This window comes from Ambystoma mexicanum, chromosome 11 (genome assembly GCF_040938575.1).
Source record: "Ambystoma mexicanum isolate Mex_15411 chromosome 11, UKY_AmexF1_1, whole genome shotgun sequence".
Classification (NCBI taxonomy): Eukaryota; Metazoa; Chordata; class Amphibia; order Caudata; family Ambystomatidae; genus Ambystoma; species Ambystoma mexicanum.
The window spans coordinates 1,310,596,531-1,310,610,375 of record NC_090934.1 but is presented as its reverse complement, the minus strand read 5'-3'; the positions used below and the strand labels follow the sequence as shown (position 1 = coordinate 1,310,610,375).

At 48.4% G+C, this 13,845-nt stretch overlaps 1 protein-coding gene across 4 annotated transcripts in view; it reads right to left on the bottom strand.

Moving 5' to 3' along the window:
• DMXL2 (Dmx like 2) overlaps window positions 1-13,845 on the bottom strand; it is a 2,950,233-nt gene that overhangs the window by 2,658,554 nt on the left and 277,834 nt on the right. For all 4 annotated transcript variants that reach the window (XR_011279824.1, XR_011279825.1, XM_069624807.1 and 1 more), the window contains exon 5: window positions 2,751-2,898. Coding sequence is in view for 2 of the 4 variants with exons in the window: in XM_069624807.1 (XP_069480908.1) it covers window positions 2,751-2,898 (148 nt within the window). In the remaining 2 variants the exon portion in view is untranslated. The remainder of the gene's footprint in view (window positions 1-2,750; window positions 2,899-13,845) is intronic.

The following is a 13,845-nucleotide window of genomic DNA, read 5'->3' as shown; positions in this document are numbered from 1 at the left end:
TAAAGCAGTAATGTCCGGACCACTTGCCTCCCTCGAGAAACTGTCCGACTACTTACTCTCCAACGGCTCCCGAACTGAAACCCATCTGTCTGCCCTATAAAATCCGATCACAGGGGAAATAGTTGAAGCTATCAAGTCCTTAAAAAGTACTGCACTAGGGCCGGCGGGCTGACCGCAAAATTTTATAAAACCTACGCTCATATCTTAGCCCCGCAACTATCTACACTGTTTAATTCCTTCCTCTCCACAGGCTCAATCGCAAAATCAATGGCATAATCGTTAACGATTCTAGTCCACAAGCCAGGGAAAAACCTAGAGCAGGCCTCCTCCTACAGACCGATAACCCTTATTAACAATGATGGGAAAATATTTTCGAAAGTCCTGGTGACTAGACTGAAAGCGCATCTCCCAGACATATCCCACGATCAGACGGGATTCATCCCGGGGAGGGGAACCCAAGACAACATTAGGCGTACCATAGATCTCATAGAAAGTGCGCAAAGGATGGGGGTTGGTATGGGCGTTCTATCATTAGACACACAAAGCTTTTGATTTAGTGGACTGGGGTTATATCAGTAAGGTGCCGACACATTTTGGGCTTGGGCCAAACTTCTCAAAGTGGATAATGGCTAACTATCAGAATACCACAACGCAGCTCTGCGTTAATGGCATCAGATCTGAAACAATTGGTATAACCAGGGGAACTAGGCAGGGCTGCCCCCTATCCCCACTGGCTTTTGCCTTATCTAGAGAGCCCTTTGCGAACAAGGTCCGGCAAAACCCAAAAATAAAGGGGCTCACGGTGGGGGAACATGAATACAAGATGGCACTATATGCGGAGTATGTACTAATAACTCCAACTAAACTGGACCCATCCCTGGGGCCCCTGTGGGAGGAGATTGAGGAATTTGGACGGGTCTCCAGTTTTAAGGTGAATCTGGGCAAATCATAAGCGCTGGCAATTAATCTCACCAAAAAGCAAAAGGCGGGCCTTGGCCCCATGTTACCAATCCTTTGGGCAGAATCCGCGATCGAATAACTCGGAGTGCAGATCCCTAAAGACATCTCCCGCCTATATCGGAGTAACTTCCCACAGCTATTGGATGCACTCCGGCGAGATCTAAAGCATTGGGAGAAAGCAAGAAATCTCCTGGTTCTGGCGAATAGGTGCAGTAAAAATGAATCTAATCCCTAGGTTACTATACCAATGCGCAGCAATCCCGGTAAACATCCCAGCGAGCGAACTGCTCACCCTACAGAGAAATATACAAAAATTCATTTGGAAGGGGGGGAGGGGGGGAGGAGGGAGAGAAACCCAGAATAGCAAAGAACATTATGCTCTGAGCGGGAGCCTTGGGAGGTCTGGGGGTCCCGGACGTGGCTCGCAGCGCAGCTTTCCCACGCAAATACATGGGCTCAATCAGCCGACCAGCCATTATGGAAGCAGCTTGAAGAAGCCTGGTGCCCAGTGCCCCCTTCAGAGCTCCTTCACTTACCACCCATAAAAACCCATGCAAACCAGGGCCCTCTCACAGCAACAAATGTGACAGTTCGCAGCTGGAAGACAGCATCGCAGAAATGGGATTGTAGGGGCTCCAGAGGACCACTCACACCTATCTGGAACAACCTGAATTTATCCCACGCAATCCCCCACACAGCTTCGCACCATGGAAGGAAGGAGGACTGGAAAAACTGTCAGACTTCCTAGAAGGAGGCTCACCCATATCATTTGAAAGATGCAAGGGAACATTCGGTGTAGGTGAGAATGAGCTGTTCCACTACGCCCAACTCCGACACTGGGTCTCCCACAAAATGGTCAGGGAGAGAGGGGCTAGAGACCTGACTGCACTTGAACTATCCTTACTTTCAGCAGCTCAGAGGGGCAGAATCTCTATGCTTTATCGCCTCTTGGACAGAACGGACCCTGCAAAAAAAGAAAAAGTACATGGACTGGAAGAGGGAACTAGGCTGAGCAATAGATGTGGAGGAATGGGGAAAGATTTGGGTCTGGCTACACAAGAGCACACAATGCATTTCAAACAGGGAAGGAGGATATAAACTCTGTTACTGATACTACGTCACATCAGCTCAACTAAATAAAACCAATCCCAAATTGTTGGAGAGGCTGTACATCCAGGGGCTCTCTGTTCCATCTAGTGTGGTCGTGTCCAAAAGCAGAAGTATACTGGAGGGAGGTGACAGACCACATTAAGGCAATCACCAGCCTGGCAATCCCATGGGATCCCGGAATTATACCATTAGGGGAAACAGGGGAGGGGAGTTCCCACTAATGGGGCAGATTCCATGGCTCTGCACACCTCTCCTGTTGGCTGCAAAAGTTGCAATGGCATAGCTTTGGAAAAACACTGACAGCACAGAAAACTGCTGTGCGTTGTTAGTTTAAGAAACAAGGTAAGGTATTGACAGTAAACTGCAATACTCATCCCTCTCAGGGTAGCCGGAAGAATACCACATTTAAAAATTCTTTAAAAAGAATTTTAAAAAAGATAAATGTCCATGTTCTTTACATGTGTCCAGATAATCTCATAATTAGGAATACCATAGATGCAGGACTATCTCTATTCATGCATCTGTAAAGGTAGGCCAAGCAACTGTTGGTTGCACCTTCAGTATACAATGGATTTGACAATTTAAATGACCAAAATAAAGAAACCAATCTGCCTTCAGGTGCACCTAAAATGCAGATAAAAAAACAGTGCCGTTTTAAGTTCCATACAAAATATACTAACTTGCATTGCCAGATACAATTCCAGTCATTCAAAACTAGATGGAATCCATTTTCACGGACTTCCTCAGTTTCCTCATCTTCTTCCGGTATATCACTTGCTGGAGGTGCCCAGAGTTGCAAACAATCTGTTGCTGTCAATAGTTGGTTGCCTGTATGGATACAAAATTCATTACAATTCGACAGCTGCATGAGAAGTCTGGTGGTGAACAACAACTTACAAGATTTCATAGACTGAATTGTATGTAATCAGGCATATCTTGAAAGATATCATTACTAAGAAATATCCAAAGTAAATTCTGGCTAAAAGCATTCAATGAGCACATCAAGACAGGTTATTTAATACACAGTTAATGTATACATTGGGGAATGGAGGGTTACATTTCTAAAATGTTATGCGTTAATTAAACGCATACTAATCCCATGAACTATAGTGATAAATCGGGCATAAAAATAAACTGCACTCGAACTAAAATGTCCGGCATAAAATTAATCCATCACTGTAGGAAACATATGTTGCTACTCCAAAACCGACAGCACAAAAAAAAAAGGAAAATCTTTCCACACAAGTTGAAGAACAAGTTACTTTCTTACCTGGTAACGTTCTTTCGATGGGATGGTCCGACGACGTATTCCATATCTATGACAGGTAATCACCACAGCTGTGCTGCTTCGGAAACTTTTTTCGGCGTCTGCGTCCTGCGTCGATGACGTCGATGCGCCGTCGTCGAGGACCTCCGACGTCATCCGATGTGATAAGTAGGACGCACGACGCCCGTAGCCTCAGTTGTAGTTTTTTCCCCCAGAACGTGTGACATTAGTCAACTGTCAGTCAGACCAAAGCCTTGCGGAACGTAAGCTGCAATCGCAAAAGAAATTCTGCAGCGGGGAAGGCAGGGCGGGAGCAATATGGAATACGTCGTCGGACCATCCCATCGAAAGAACGTTACCAGGTAAGAAAGTAACTTGTTCTTCGAGGGGATTGGGTCCTCCGACGTATTCCATATCTATGACAGACTCCCAAAGCAGTACCAGAGCAAGGAGGAGGGAAAGAATTTAGAATCAAAATTTAGAATAGCCAATCAAATAGCAGAGCAAAGGACCGCCTTGCCAAAGGCCAGATCCTGTCCTCGGATGGAATCGAGGGAATAGTGATGTACAAATGTATGTACTGAAGCCCAGGTGGCTGCATCACAGATGTTGCGAATAGGAACACCCCTCTGCAGGGCAGTAGATGCAGCCATACCCCTGGTAGAATGGGCCCACAAGCCATCCGGTGGGTCCTTACCCGCCAAGAGGTAACACTCCGAGATGGCCAAAATAATCCAGCGAGACAAAGTCTGTTTCGTCACAGCTTGCCCCAAACGCTTTCCAGCGTAACCAATAAAGAGTTGATCGTCCACTCTGACCCGGGACATGCGTGAAACATAAAAGCTTAAAGCTCTCCTAGGATCAAGCCTATGGAGCCTCTCCTCTTCCTTACCAGGATGCGGAGGAGGATAGAATGCCGGAAGAACAACCTTCTGGGCCAAATGAAATTCCGTCACTACCTTCGGAAGAAAAGAAGGACGAACTCTAAGGACAACCCTGTCCTTGTGAAATAACGTGAAGGGTGGCTTAACTGAAAGTGCCTGTAACTCACTCACTCTGCGAGCGGAAGTAACCGCAACTAGAAACACAGTTTTCAGAGTTAACAGCCTCAAAGGGCAAGAATGTAAAGGCTCAAACGGAGCACCCATAAGAAACTTAAGAACAAGGTTTAAATCCCAACCGGGCACCAGGAAAGGTGACGGAGGGAACACATTAGTGAGCCCTTTCAGAAACTGTGAAATTAAAGGGATTTTAAAGTAAGAACACTCTTCAGACGAGCGCTTAAAGATGGACAGCGCCGCCAGGTAACCTTTAATGGTACCCACTTGCAAGCCCCTGTGGGCCAAAGAAAGTAAAAAGGACAGAACCATGGGGATGTCACATGCAAAAGGATCCACATTCTGAACTCTGCACCAGTCGCAGAATTTACGGCAACGGCACAGAGACTTTGTTGCTGGCCTTCGGGCCGAAAGCAACACCTCCATCACGTCTGCAGGGAGGTTCCAATCCTTATACCTCAACCTTTCAGAAGCCAAGCGTGAAGGTTGAAGGATCTGACCTCTGGATGGAGAACCTGACCCCTCCTCCCATGAGAGTAGATTGTCTCGGTAGGGAAGACGACGTGGAGGGCAGATGGACAAGTCGAGAAGGTCCGGGTACCACGTCCTCCGAGCCCACGCCGGAGCAATGAGGATCATCCGGGAACCGAACTTCCGTAACCTCCGCAGCACTTGTGGGATGACGGGGACTGGAGGAAACGCGTACAGCAGCGGGAATGACCACTCCACCACGAACGCGTCTCCTAAGGCTCCTTTTGGAGGAAATTTCCGCGAGCAAAACCTTTCGCACTTCCGGTTGACACTGGAGGCGAAGAGATCCACTTGAGGGGTCCCCCAAAGGGCGAAGATCTCCAGGAGAATCTCCTGAGCCAACTCCCACTAGTGAGAGATCGCGCTCTGCCTGCTCAGAACGTCCGCCGTCACGTTTTCATCTCCGGCCAGATGAACTGCCGAGATCGAAACTTCCTGCTGGATGGCCCAGAACTCGGGCTGCATCGCCTCCCTGCACAGAGGAAGTGACCCTGCCCCCCCGCCCCTTTTGTTGAGGTAGTGCATGGCCACTGTGTTGTCCGTCAGGATCATGACACTCTTTCCTCGCACAGTCGGCAGAAAAGCCTTCAGGGCTAGCCTGACGGCCCTCAGCTCCAACAGATTGATATGGAGTCTGGACTCCAACGGAGACCAACGACCGCTGACTGTCAGCCCGTTGGCATGAGCTCCCCATCCCGTGAGGGATGCATCCGTCACGATCGTCACCTCCGGCCAGGGAAGCCAAAATGGAGCCCCCTTCATCAAGTTGCCTTCGACTGCCCACCACAGAAGGTCCCGGGCGACCGAGGGCGGCACCTGAACCGGGTCCGACATCCTGCCGGAGGGCTGCGACCATTGCGTCTTGAGTGCCCACTGCAAAGATCTCATCCGCAGGCGAGCCTCTGGCACCAGAAGAATGCAGGATGCCATGAGGCCGAGCAACCTCAAGAACTCGAACGCTGGGAGCGTCTGGGCATGCTGAAACTTGTGCACCATCTGCTGAATGTGAAGAGCCCTCACCTGGGGAGGAAAACACTGCCCCAGGGAAGTGTCGAGCACTGCGCCGATGTACTGGAGCCGCTGTGTTGGCGTCAAATGGGACTTCTTTAAATTGAGGGAGAAGCCCAGCCTGTGAAGGGAGTGGCAGGTGACGGACAGATGATCCAGGACTTGCTCGGGAGAGCTCCCCCTGATCAACCTATCGTCCAGGTAGGGGTAGACGTGAATCCCCCTTTGCCTGAGATGCGCTGCCACCACCACCATGAGCTTGGTGAAAACCCTTGGGGCGGAGGTCAATCCGAACGGCAGGACCCGAAACTGAAAGTGCGAGTCGCCAACCGCGAACCTCAGGTACTTCTTGTGCTTGGGATGGATCGGCACATGGAAGTAAGCATCCTTGAGGTCGAGTGACACCAACCAGTCCTGAAGCTGAAGGGCCTGGAGGACTTGAGAGAGAGTAACCATCTTGAACTTGTCCTTCCTGAGGAGTTTGTTCAAACCGCACAAGTCCATGATGGGTCTCAATCCTCCGTCTTTCTTCGAAATCAAAAAATAAGGGGAATACCATCCCTTGTTCCTCTCCGCTACAGATACCAGTTCTATGGCGCCTTTCTCCAGCAGGGCTTGAACTTCCTGCGCAAGGAGCGGATCCGGACTCTGCAAAGAGAGGTTCCCCGGTGGATTGTCGCGAGGCCTGTGCCGAAAGGGAAGACAGTAGCCATGGGTTATGATCTCCAGAACCCACACATCTGAAGTAATGGCTTGCCACTCTACAAGATGCTGCGCCAGCCTTCCCCCAACCGGCGAACCATGGGACATGGCCTCATGACTGAGTGGGAGCGGCTGTGGCCTTACGGCTGCGGCCTTTACCTGAGGGCAAAGAGGCAACTGCCAGAGCGGCCTTGGCACCACGGGTACCCTGTCGTCCACCTCTGGTACCCCTGCGTTGGCCTCTTTGACTGCCAGCTCCTCTCGCTTTACTGAAGGACGAGTAATAGCGAAAGGAACCACCCCTCCACTGCTGTCCCCTAGGATGAAAAGGCGGAGGTTGGCGAACTGCAGCGCCCAACGACTTCGCTGCAGCTTTTGAGGTCTGCAACCTCTCAAGGCTCTCGTCAGCCTTGCTGTCAAAAAGGTGTTCACCGTCAAAGGGCATGTTGAGGAGCCGGGACTGCACATCAGGAGCAACCCCCGACTTCCGCAACCACGCAAACCTGCGTATCACGGTGCTCGCCGCCATGGACCTACTGACGCATTCAGCTAAGTCCAAACCCGACTGAACGGACTCACACATGGCATCCTTACCATGCTGGACCATAGCAAGGAAACCATCCAGTTCGTCCCCTTCGGGAATATGTTCAGCCGCTAACGCAACACAGTTCCACAGAGTGTGTGTGAAACGAGACAAGGCACAAATGGAGTTGGCCGCCTGAAGCGCCATACCACCAGAAGAAAACACTTTCTTCGCCCAGCCATCAAAACGTTTGTTGTACCTATCAGGAGGGATGGTACGGTACGACGCCTGCTTTGCCGGGGTCGTGGCCACCTGCACCACCAAACTCTCCGGAGTGGGGTGCCTGGTCAAGTAGCAGGGGTCGCTACTGGCTGGATGGTATTTTCGCGACAAGGACCTGCCCACCGCCGGGAGACTCTCCGGAGCAGTCCAAGCCGCCGCCACCCTTCTCTGTAAAGCCATATGGAATGGCAGTACCGGGTCAGTTGGGGACCAACATCAAGGATGTCCGTGAGATCATCCTGCACAAACTCCCCTGGGGGAGCAGACCATCCCAAGTACTCAGAAACCCTAGCCATAAGGCGCCGGTACGAGGAATCGGCATGAGAGCCAGGCTCAGGCCTACAAAACGCCACCTCCGGAGAGGTGTCCAGTCCACTGGCATCATGCAGTGACTGCCCCAAATCGTCAAACTGACTATGGCCCGAGACAATTTCATCTGGAACCTGACTAGGAACCAGGCCATCAGAATCCTCATCCGCCTCTGAAATATATTCCAGGTGGTGAAAAGAAGGCACCCGAGAGTGCTTGCTCTTAACCAGAGCCTTCCTAGGGGGTTCCCCCGTGCCACGGGGTACCTCCGACACGAAAGGCGTCGATGGCGTCGAGCGAATCGGCGCCGAGAGAACAGGCATCGGCGCCGAGAGGATCGGCGTCGAGTACATCGGCGTCGACGTCAGATGCAGCGCCGCCGATGCTGGCCGGAGCCTCGAGCGTGTCCTTCGACGACCTGAGCGTCAACGGCTTCGACGACTTCCTCGGAGCTGGAGCCTCGAGAAAGCCTGTCGATGCCCTCGACGCCTCAGACGTCGATGTCTTCCTCGAAGACCTCACAGGTGCACACGGTCTCTAACGCGGCGAGGTCCGGGACCTGGAACGGGTACGTTGAGAACGAGTCTCCTTGTCCAAACGGGACCTCTCCCGTGACTCGTGCCGACCACTCTTGCGAGCGGTGTCTCTCGACCTCTCACGACCGACCACACTCGGGGGCGCGGACGGCTTAGTACCCTGCGACTCGAGAATCGCCAGCATTTTCTTCCCGAAGGAAGCCCATTCCTCCGGCGTCGCACGGCTGGTGGGGTAAACGACGTGCCGGGCAGAGTCTTCCGAAGAGGACCTGGAAGACGACCGGTGTCGGTGCTTCCGAGAATGCCTCGAAGAGGCCGAGGAGTGGCGAGACCGACTCCTAGAAGGAGACCCACGAGACTTCCGACGATGACGCGGAGTCACCTCTCGAATCATCTGTCGAAAGCCCCGCAGACTTCGACTTCCGGGGCTTGGACACCCGACCTACCGACAACTTCTTCTTACGTTCGCGTAAGGCTTTGGACGTGAGCGACTGGCAGTCGATACAGTCATCCGTGTCGTGGGCCTCCCCGAGGCACCAGAGGCAGGCGTCGAGCGAGTCCGTCACCGACATCTTGGACCCACACTCCCCGCACTTCTTGAAGCCCGGACGCGGGGTTGAAGACGAAGTAGAAGACATCCTCACACGAAGGATTTCACAAAAACGAACAGGTTCGAAGAACCGAGAAGAACAGAACTCCAAAGAGTCGAGGCGTTAACCGAGATTCACGAAGCAACACGTTCGCGGAAAAAACAGAACTGAGGCTACGGGCGTCGTGCGTCCTACTTATCACATCGGATGACGTTGGAGGAGGTCCTTGACGACGGCGCATCGACGCAGGACGCAGACGCTGAAAAAAGTTTCCAAAGCAGCACAGCTGTGGTGAGTACATGTCATAGATATGGAATACGTCGGAGGACCCAATCCCCTCGAAAATATATTTGTAAACAGTACATACAACACATACCATGCACCTATGTCTTCCAAGGAGACCTAGGAGATGTATATTAACTTCTTAAAACCATACTTTAAAAGTGCACACAAATTAAATTCTATCAATGAATTACCCCAACTGGCAAGTGTATTATCAATACATACACTTCTTATCCTACTGTTTTAGCACACACAACATGAAACTAGCTTCGAGAAGTACTGTGAAATCCACACATGACCTTGACCTGTTTTGTAAGTCACTTGTTAGAAAATTGATAAATCTGGCCCTCTGCTTCAAACCGGATTATAAATCTATGCATTACAAATATACACTGGACTATTATTTTGTCCTCCCGTCACTAACTGGAACTAGGACTGTCATAACAGAAAGTTCACAAGCCCACTGAACCAATCCCAGTGACCCCAGAAGGAAACCTGATGCATAAGAACAGTTTCCTTGAATACGTGGCCACCATTGCCACGTCCTATGTGTCCTAAGAATGAAGAATCATTCAGCACAAAGGAAAAGGAACACAGTGAGGGAAAACTGGATATACCATAACCATAGATCCTTGAGTAGGATGAATGGCCAAGACATTATGGCTTTCAAGATGCACACAAGACCACATATCTAGGGAGTTTCCTTTAAACAGAACTGAAGACTTTCAAGCCATTACGAATAGGGCATGTGCACTTTTTAGCTTGAATGCGATGATGGATCAAATAGCCTGCTTCCTCCATTTTCTTATGAAGAAGACCAGGAAAACCAGCTCAACAATTCCAATATTGAGGCGCATAGATGATCAAAAACAGTTAATGATGGAAACCCACTTCTCTGCTCCGCCTGTGATTTTAAGGTTGAGAAAAAATAAATGCCTCCGCCCAGGCTTAAGACAGACAGACAATACCGGATCTGGTGGTGCTGATCCAAGTGCAGAGAAAATGAGTGAATCCATCTGCAGCGTGTTCAGTCCCTCCTGATAATAAGGCAAGGAAGGTAGATGCGTTTATGCAAAATATATTAGCAAATCCTATAAAAGCTGAGAATGGTCACATTATTGGGCACTACATAGTGCCGTTAGAGTGTTGGACCTTGCAGCAAATGGTAGTAGTGCTTTGAAAGTTTTGGAGTTGCATTTAAAAACTCTTTTCTCTTTGTTTTTTGCTTCTACTTTTTAACTCTCGGTTACTCCAGAGTAAATTGAGTTGACAATTTGGTCCTCCTAGTCCTTAGCTTCTGAAATGCTATATTTTGGTAATCACTGCCTTCCATTTGTGGGTAAATATGATTGTCACCTCTGTTTCTGCTTCAACTTTTTCACTACTTCTCTTTTCGAACAATCTGTCATCAACTTCACATGTTACATATACTGGTTCCTACTCTTTCATATCAATTTGGGAAAACTTCAGGCAGAATACACAACATTATTATATTTCATCGGTTTTGACGTAAGCAGGTGCTTGCTGCAAGTTTATTTGGTCCTCATCAAATTTACTGTGCTATTCCATTTTCAGAGAACTGTGATCATCTTTATACCAGTAAAGAGCATTCTCAAGCAAATGTGTAAATATGCCCAGTTCTTTAAATGCTTCTGCTAGCTGTACTCCTTTTCGTTTAGCCTTAAATCGTGTCTCTCTTACTGTTCTTAATAATACCTCTATGTATCGTTATCAAGGTAGTTATTCATTTCAATATTGGCTTCTCAAATATTGTCTGACTCACTTCTTCGTACTAACCTTTGAGACATTTTCAATTCAATTGGCCCTTCCTCATTCAGGTACTTAGGTTACCTGCAATTCTAGCTGAGAGGCATATGTAATTCCATCGGATTTTGAATGAAGAGAAATTATGAATACCGCGGGTGTATTGCAAATGAAACATATAATCATGTATTACCAGGTATTTTGTCTGAATTTGTGGCAGAGGGTATGTATGGGGTCATTACAAGATGGCCAGTGCTACAACTTATGAATCAGAATTTGATCAGTAACTCCTTTAAAAGTGACCCTATCAAATATTTGATAAGGGCTTTTTCGTTCACCATGAAAACTGAATAAAGTGGGTGCTTTAAAGAATTTGATATTGCTTATTGTTTAGAAGTTTCTGTTCTCAGTTTGTTTTTCATGATTTCTAACAATTGTTGTCCTTCTATTTTGTTACAGGTTCTGGTAATTGGCAAGAAAATGTGAAAATTATTTCACAGCAGTTCAAGTGTGAAAGTTGATTCCATCTTCCAGTAAAATGCATTTTTTCAAAATGGAAATACCTACATATATCGAAGGTTGTTTAAAAGTAGAACTCCCACCATCAACCAAAGAAAATGGATAACCGACTTTTCCTTGTGTAGCTTATGTTAACAAAGAAAGACATCTCCTTTGGTTAATCCAAAATGTTATGAAAAGATTTTAGAGTGTATTAAGAAGAGAGCCGAGTGGAACAATAATGAATACTTGAACATACGTCTACTGTTATGCAACTTACCTAAACTGAAAAATGAAAAAGCCTCATGGCATTCGGAATGCTACAAGCACGTTCTCAAAAGGCAAACATGGATTGAAGCAAAAGATTGTATGGAGAGCAGTTATGTGAGTTAAAGGATAGTTCCGGGACTTTTTTTTTTATTGTCCCTACGGTTCGGCCATGTGTTTTTAAGCATAAATCGGTAGATCGTAGAAAACTTTCCTATGGACCTTACTCGACTTTTCGTCCATTAACGCACTCAAAATCAGCCGCCATTTTGTGATAATCCTATCATTTCCCCCCATCGACCTGGCTCACCTGCATTTGCGGCACTAAATCAAATCCCCCGCCCCTGAGCCTGACATCAGCAGACGCGTACCGCCCATTTCCCAATGCCAAAGCACGTTTCGTGTCAACAATCGCTGCGCCTCAGCTAATGAAGTGTCACCATGGAAATGGCAGGACGCCTCTTTCCTCAATAAGTATAAACACACCGTTTCACAACACACAGCAGCAGATTTTCGATTCCATTCCTCTCTCTGTGTTACTTTGAGTATTCTGTGACTCGTTTCTATGCTCTGGTCAGCTACCTTCGCCGCTTCTAGGCCTTGTGAACACCTGTACCATCTCTGTAAATTATTTTACTTTCTTTACCACACAATGGCTACAATAATGCCGTATATGTACGAGCCCGAGTACACCGAGGAGGAACTACTGGAAAGGCAAGCACGCGAAAACGATGGGGATTCGGACGGCAGTTGGGAGGACCAGTCAACGGATGAAGAGCCTGGACCATGTCGCATGGACGGCGTCTCCACCTGGTGCACTTGCAATCGGTGCGAGCTAATGCCAACTGAGGAGGAGAACTGCTGCTGCCGTGAAAATTCCGGGTGCTTGGCCTACATTTCGGAAGGCGAGCCAAGTCCGCAATGCATCACCGAGCTGCCAGAGTTCAGGGAAGCCTGCCTCTCACGGACCGTGTTGAGGATGATGATGGTGCTTATGCACGAACTTCGCGGCACTGTTCGTCCGCGTAATCCGAGTAACGAGTAAGTATACTCTGGTTGTGATGTCAGTGATGCCACTATTATTTCATGGTCGTCTCCCACATATAAAATTACATCTACATATCATTCGAACGCATGTAAATTGGTTCCATATTGTGCATTTTCTAGATAGAATTTTTTTCAAAGCAGAATGACATTTTTTACCTGAATCGACATTGATAAGAAAGTTTTGTCATTTTAATACAGTTTGCATCTTTCTTTTTCACAGGTGGTACAGGCTGGTGGCCTATCGTTGCTTCACTTGGTGGCTTCACGGGAGGCTCGGACACCGCGTTCGGAGAGTAATACCTGCCTGTGCGGTGCTTGCCATTAGACAACATTTCCCCAGCGACAGTGGACAATATCGCGGATTTTCCCTGGATGTGCTGCAACCGGAACTTTACAATGTGTAATGTTTATTATTTATGTTCAATTGAAATTAAGATCTAAAATAAAACCCAACATATATTTTAACAATGGTTGTTTTGATTTTTTAAATGAATCTAGTGTGTCTCCATTGAATAGTCTTCCTGTGCCTTGTCTTGTCACACCACATGTCTCCGGCCAGCAAAAATACTTACCACACCACTTTGTTCAAGCGTTGGCAATAAAAGGCCGTTGGATTTTATTGATACAAAACATGGTTATAGGTAAATCAATATGGTTGATCATAATAAATCATCCTTTTGGGCACCGGGTACAGAGATGACCCCCTCTGGCCCGTGCCGCCTTGCCTCCACAGGCCTGCCTGCTGCTAACTGCCTAGGCATCCAGGGTCTCCAGGGTGAACTGCACCCATATATTCTCCTGGGAGGGTGAGGTATTTATAAACTCACCCCCCTGCCTTCCATGTACTAGATCCTGCAGCCTGCCTCTTACATGCAGTTAGATGGCCTCTCCTTGGTGAGGCCCTGCGGCAAACGAGTCTTGTATGCACGACCACCGCCCCAATCCACCCCCCGCCCTATCAAAGGCAGTTCGCACCGGGGTACTTGCGCTGGCAAGTGGAGCTGTCAGGGAGCGATAAAGGCCAAGAGGTGCCAAAGACCATGTACACTTCAAAGTGGTCTATAGAGCATGGGTTGTTGTTCCCATGTCTACCTCCAGACCCCGTGTCTCC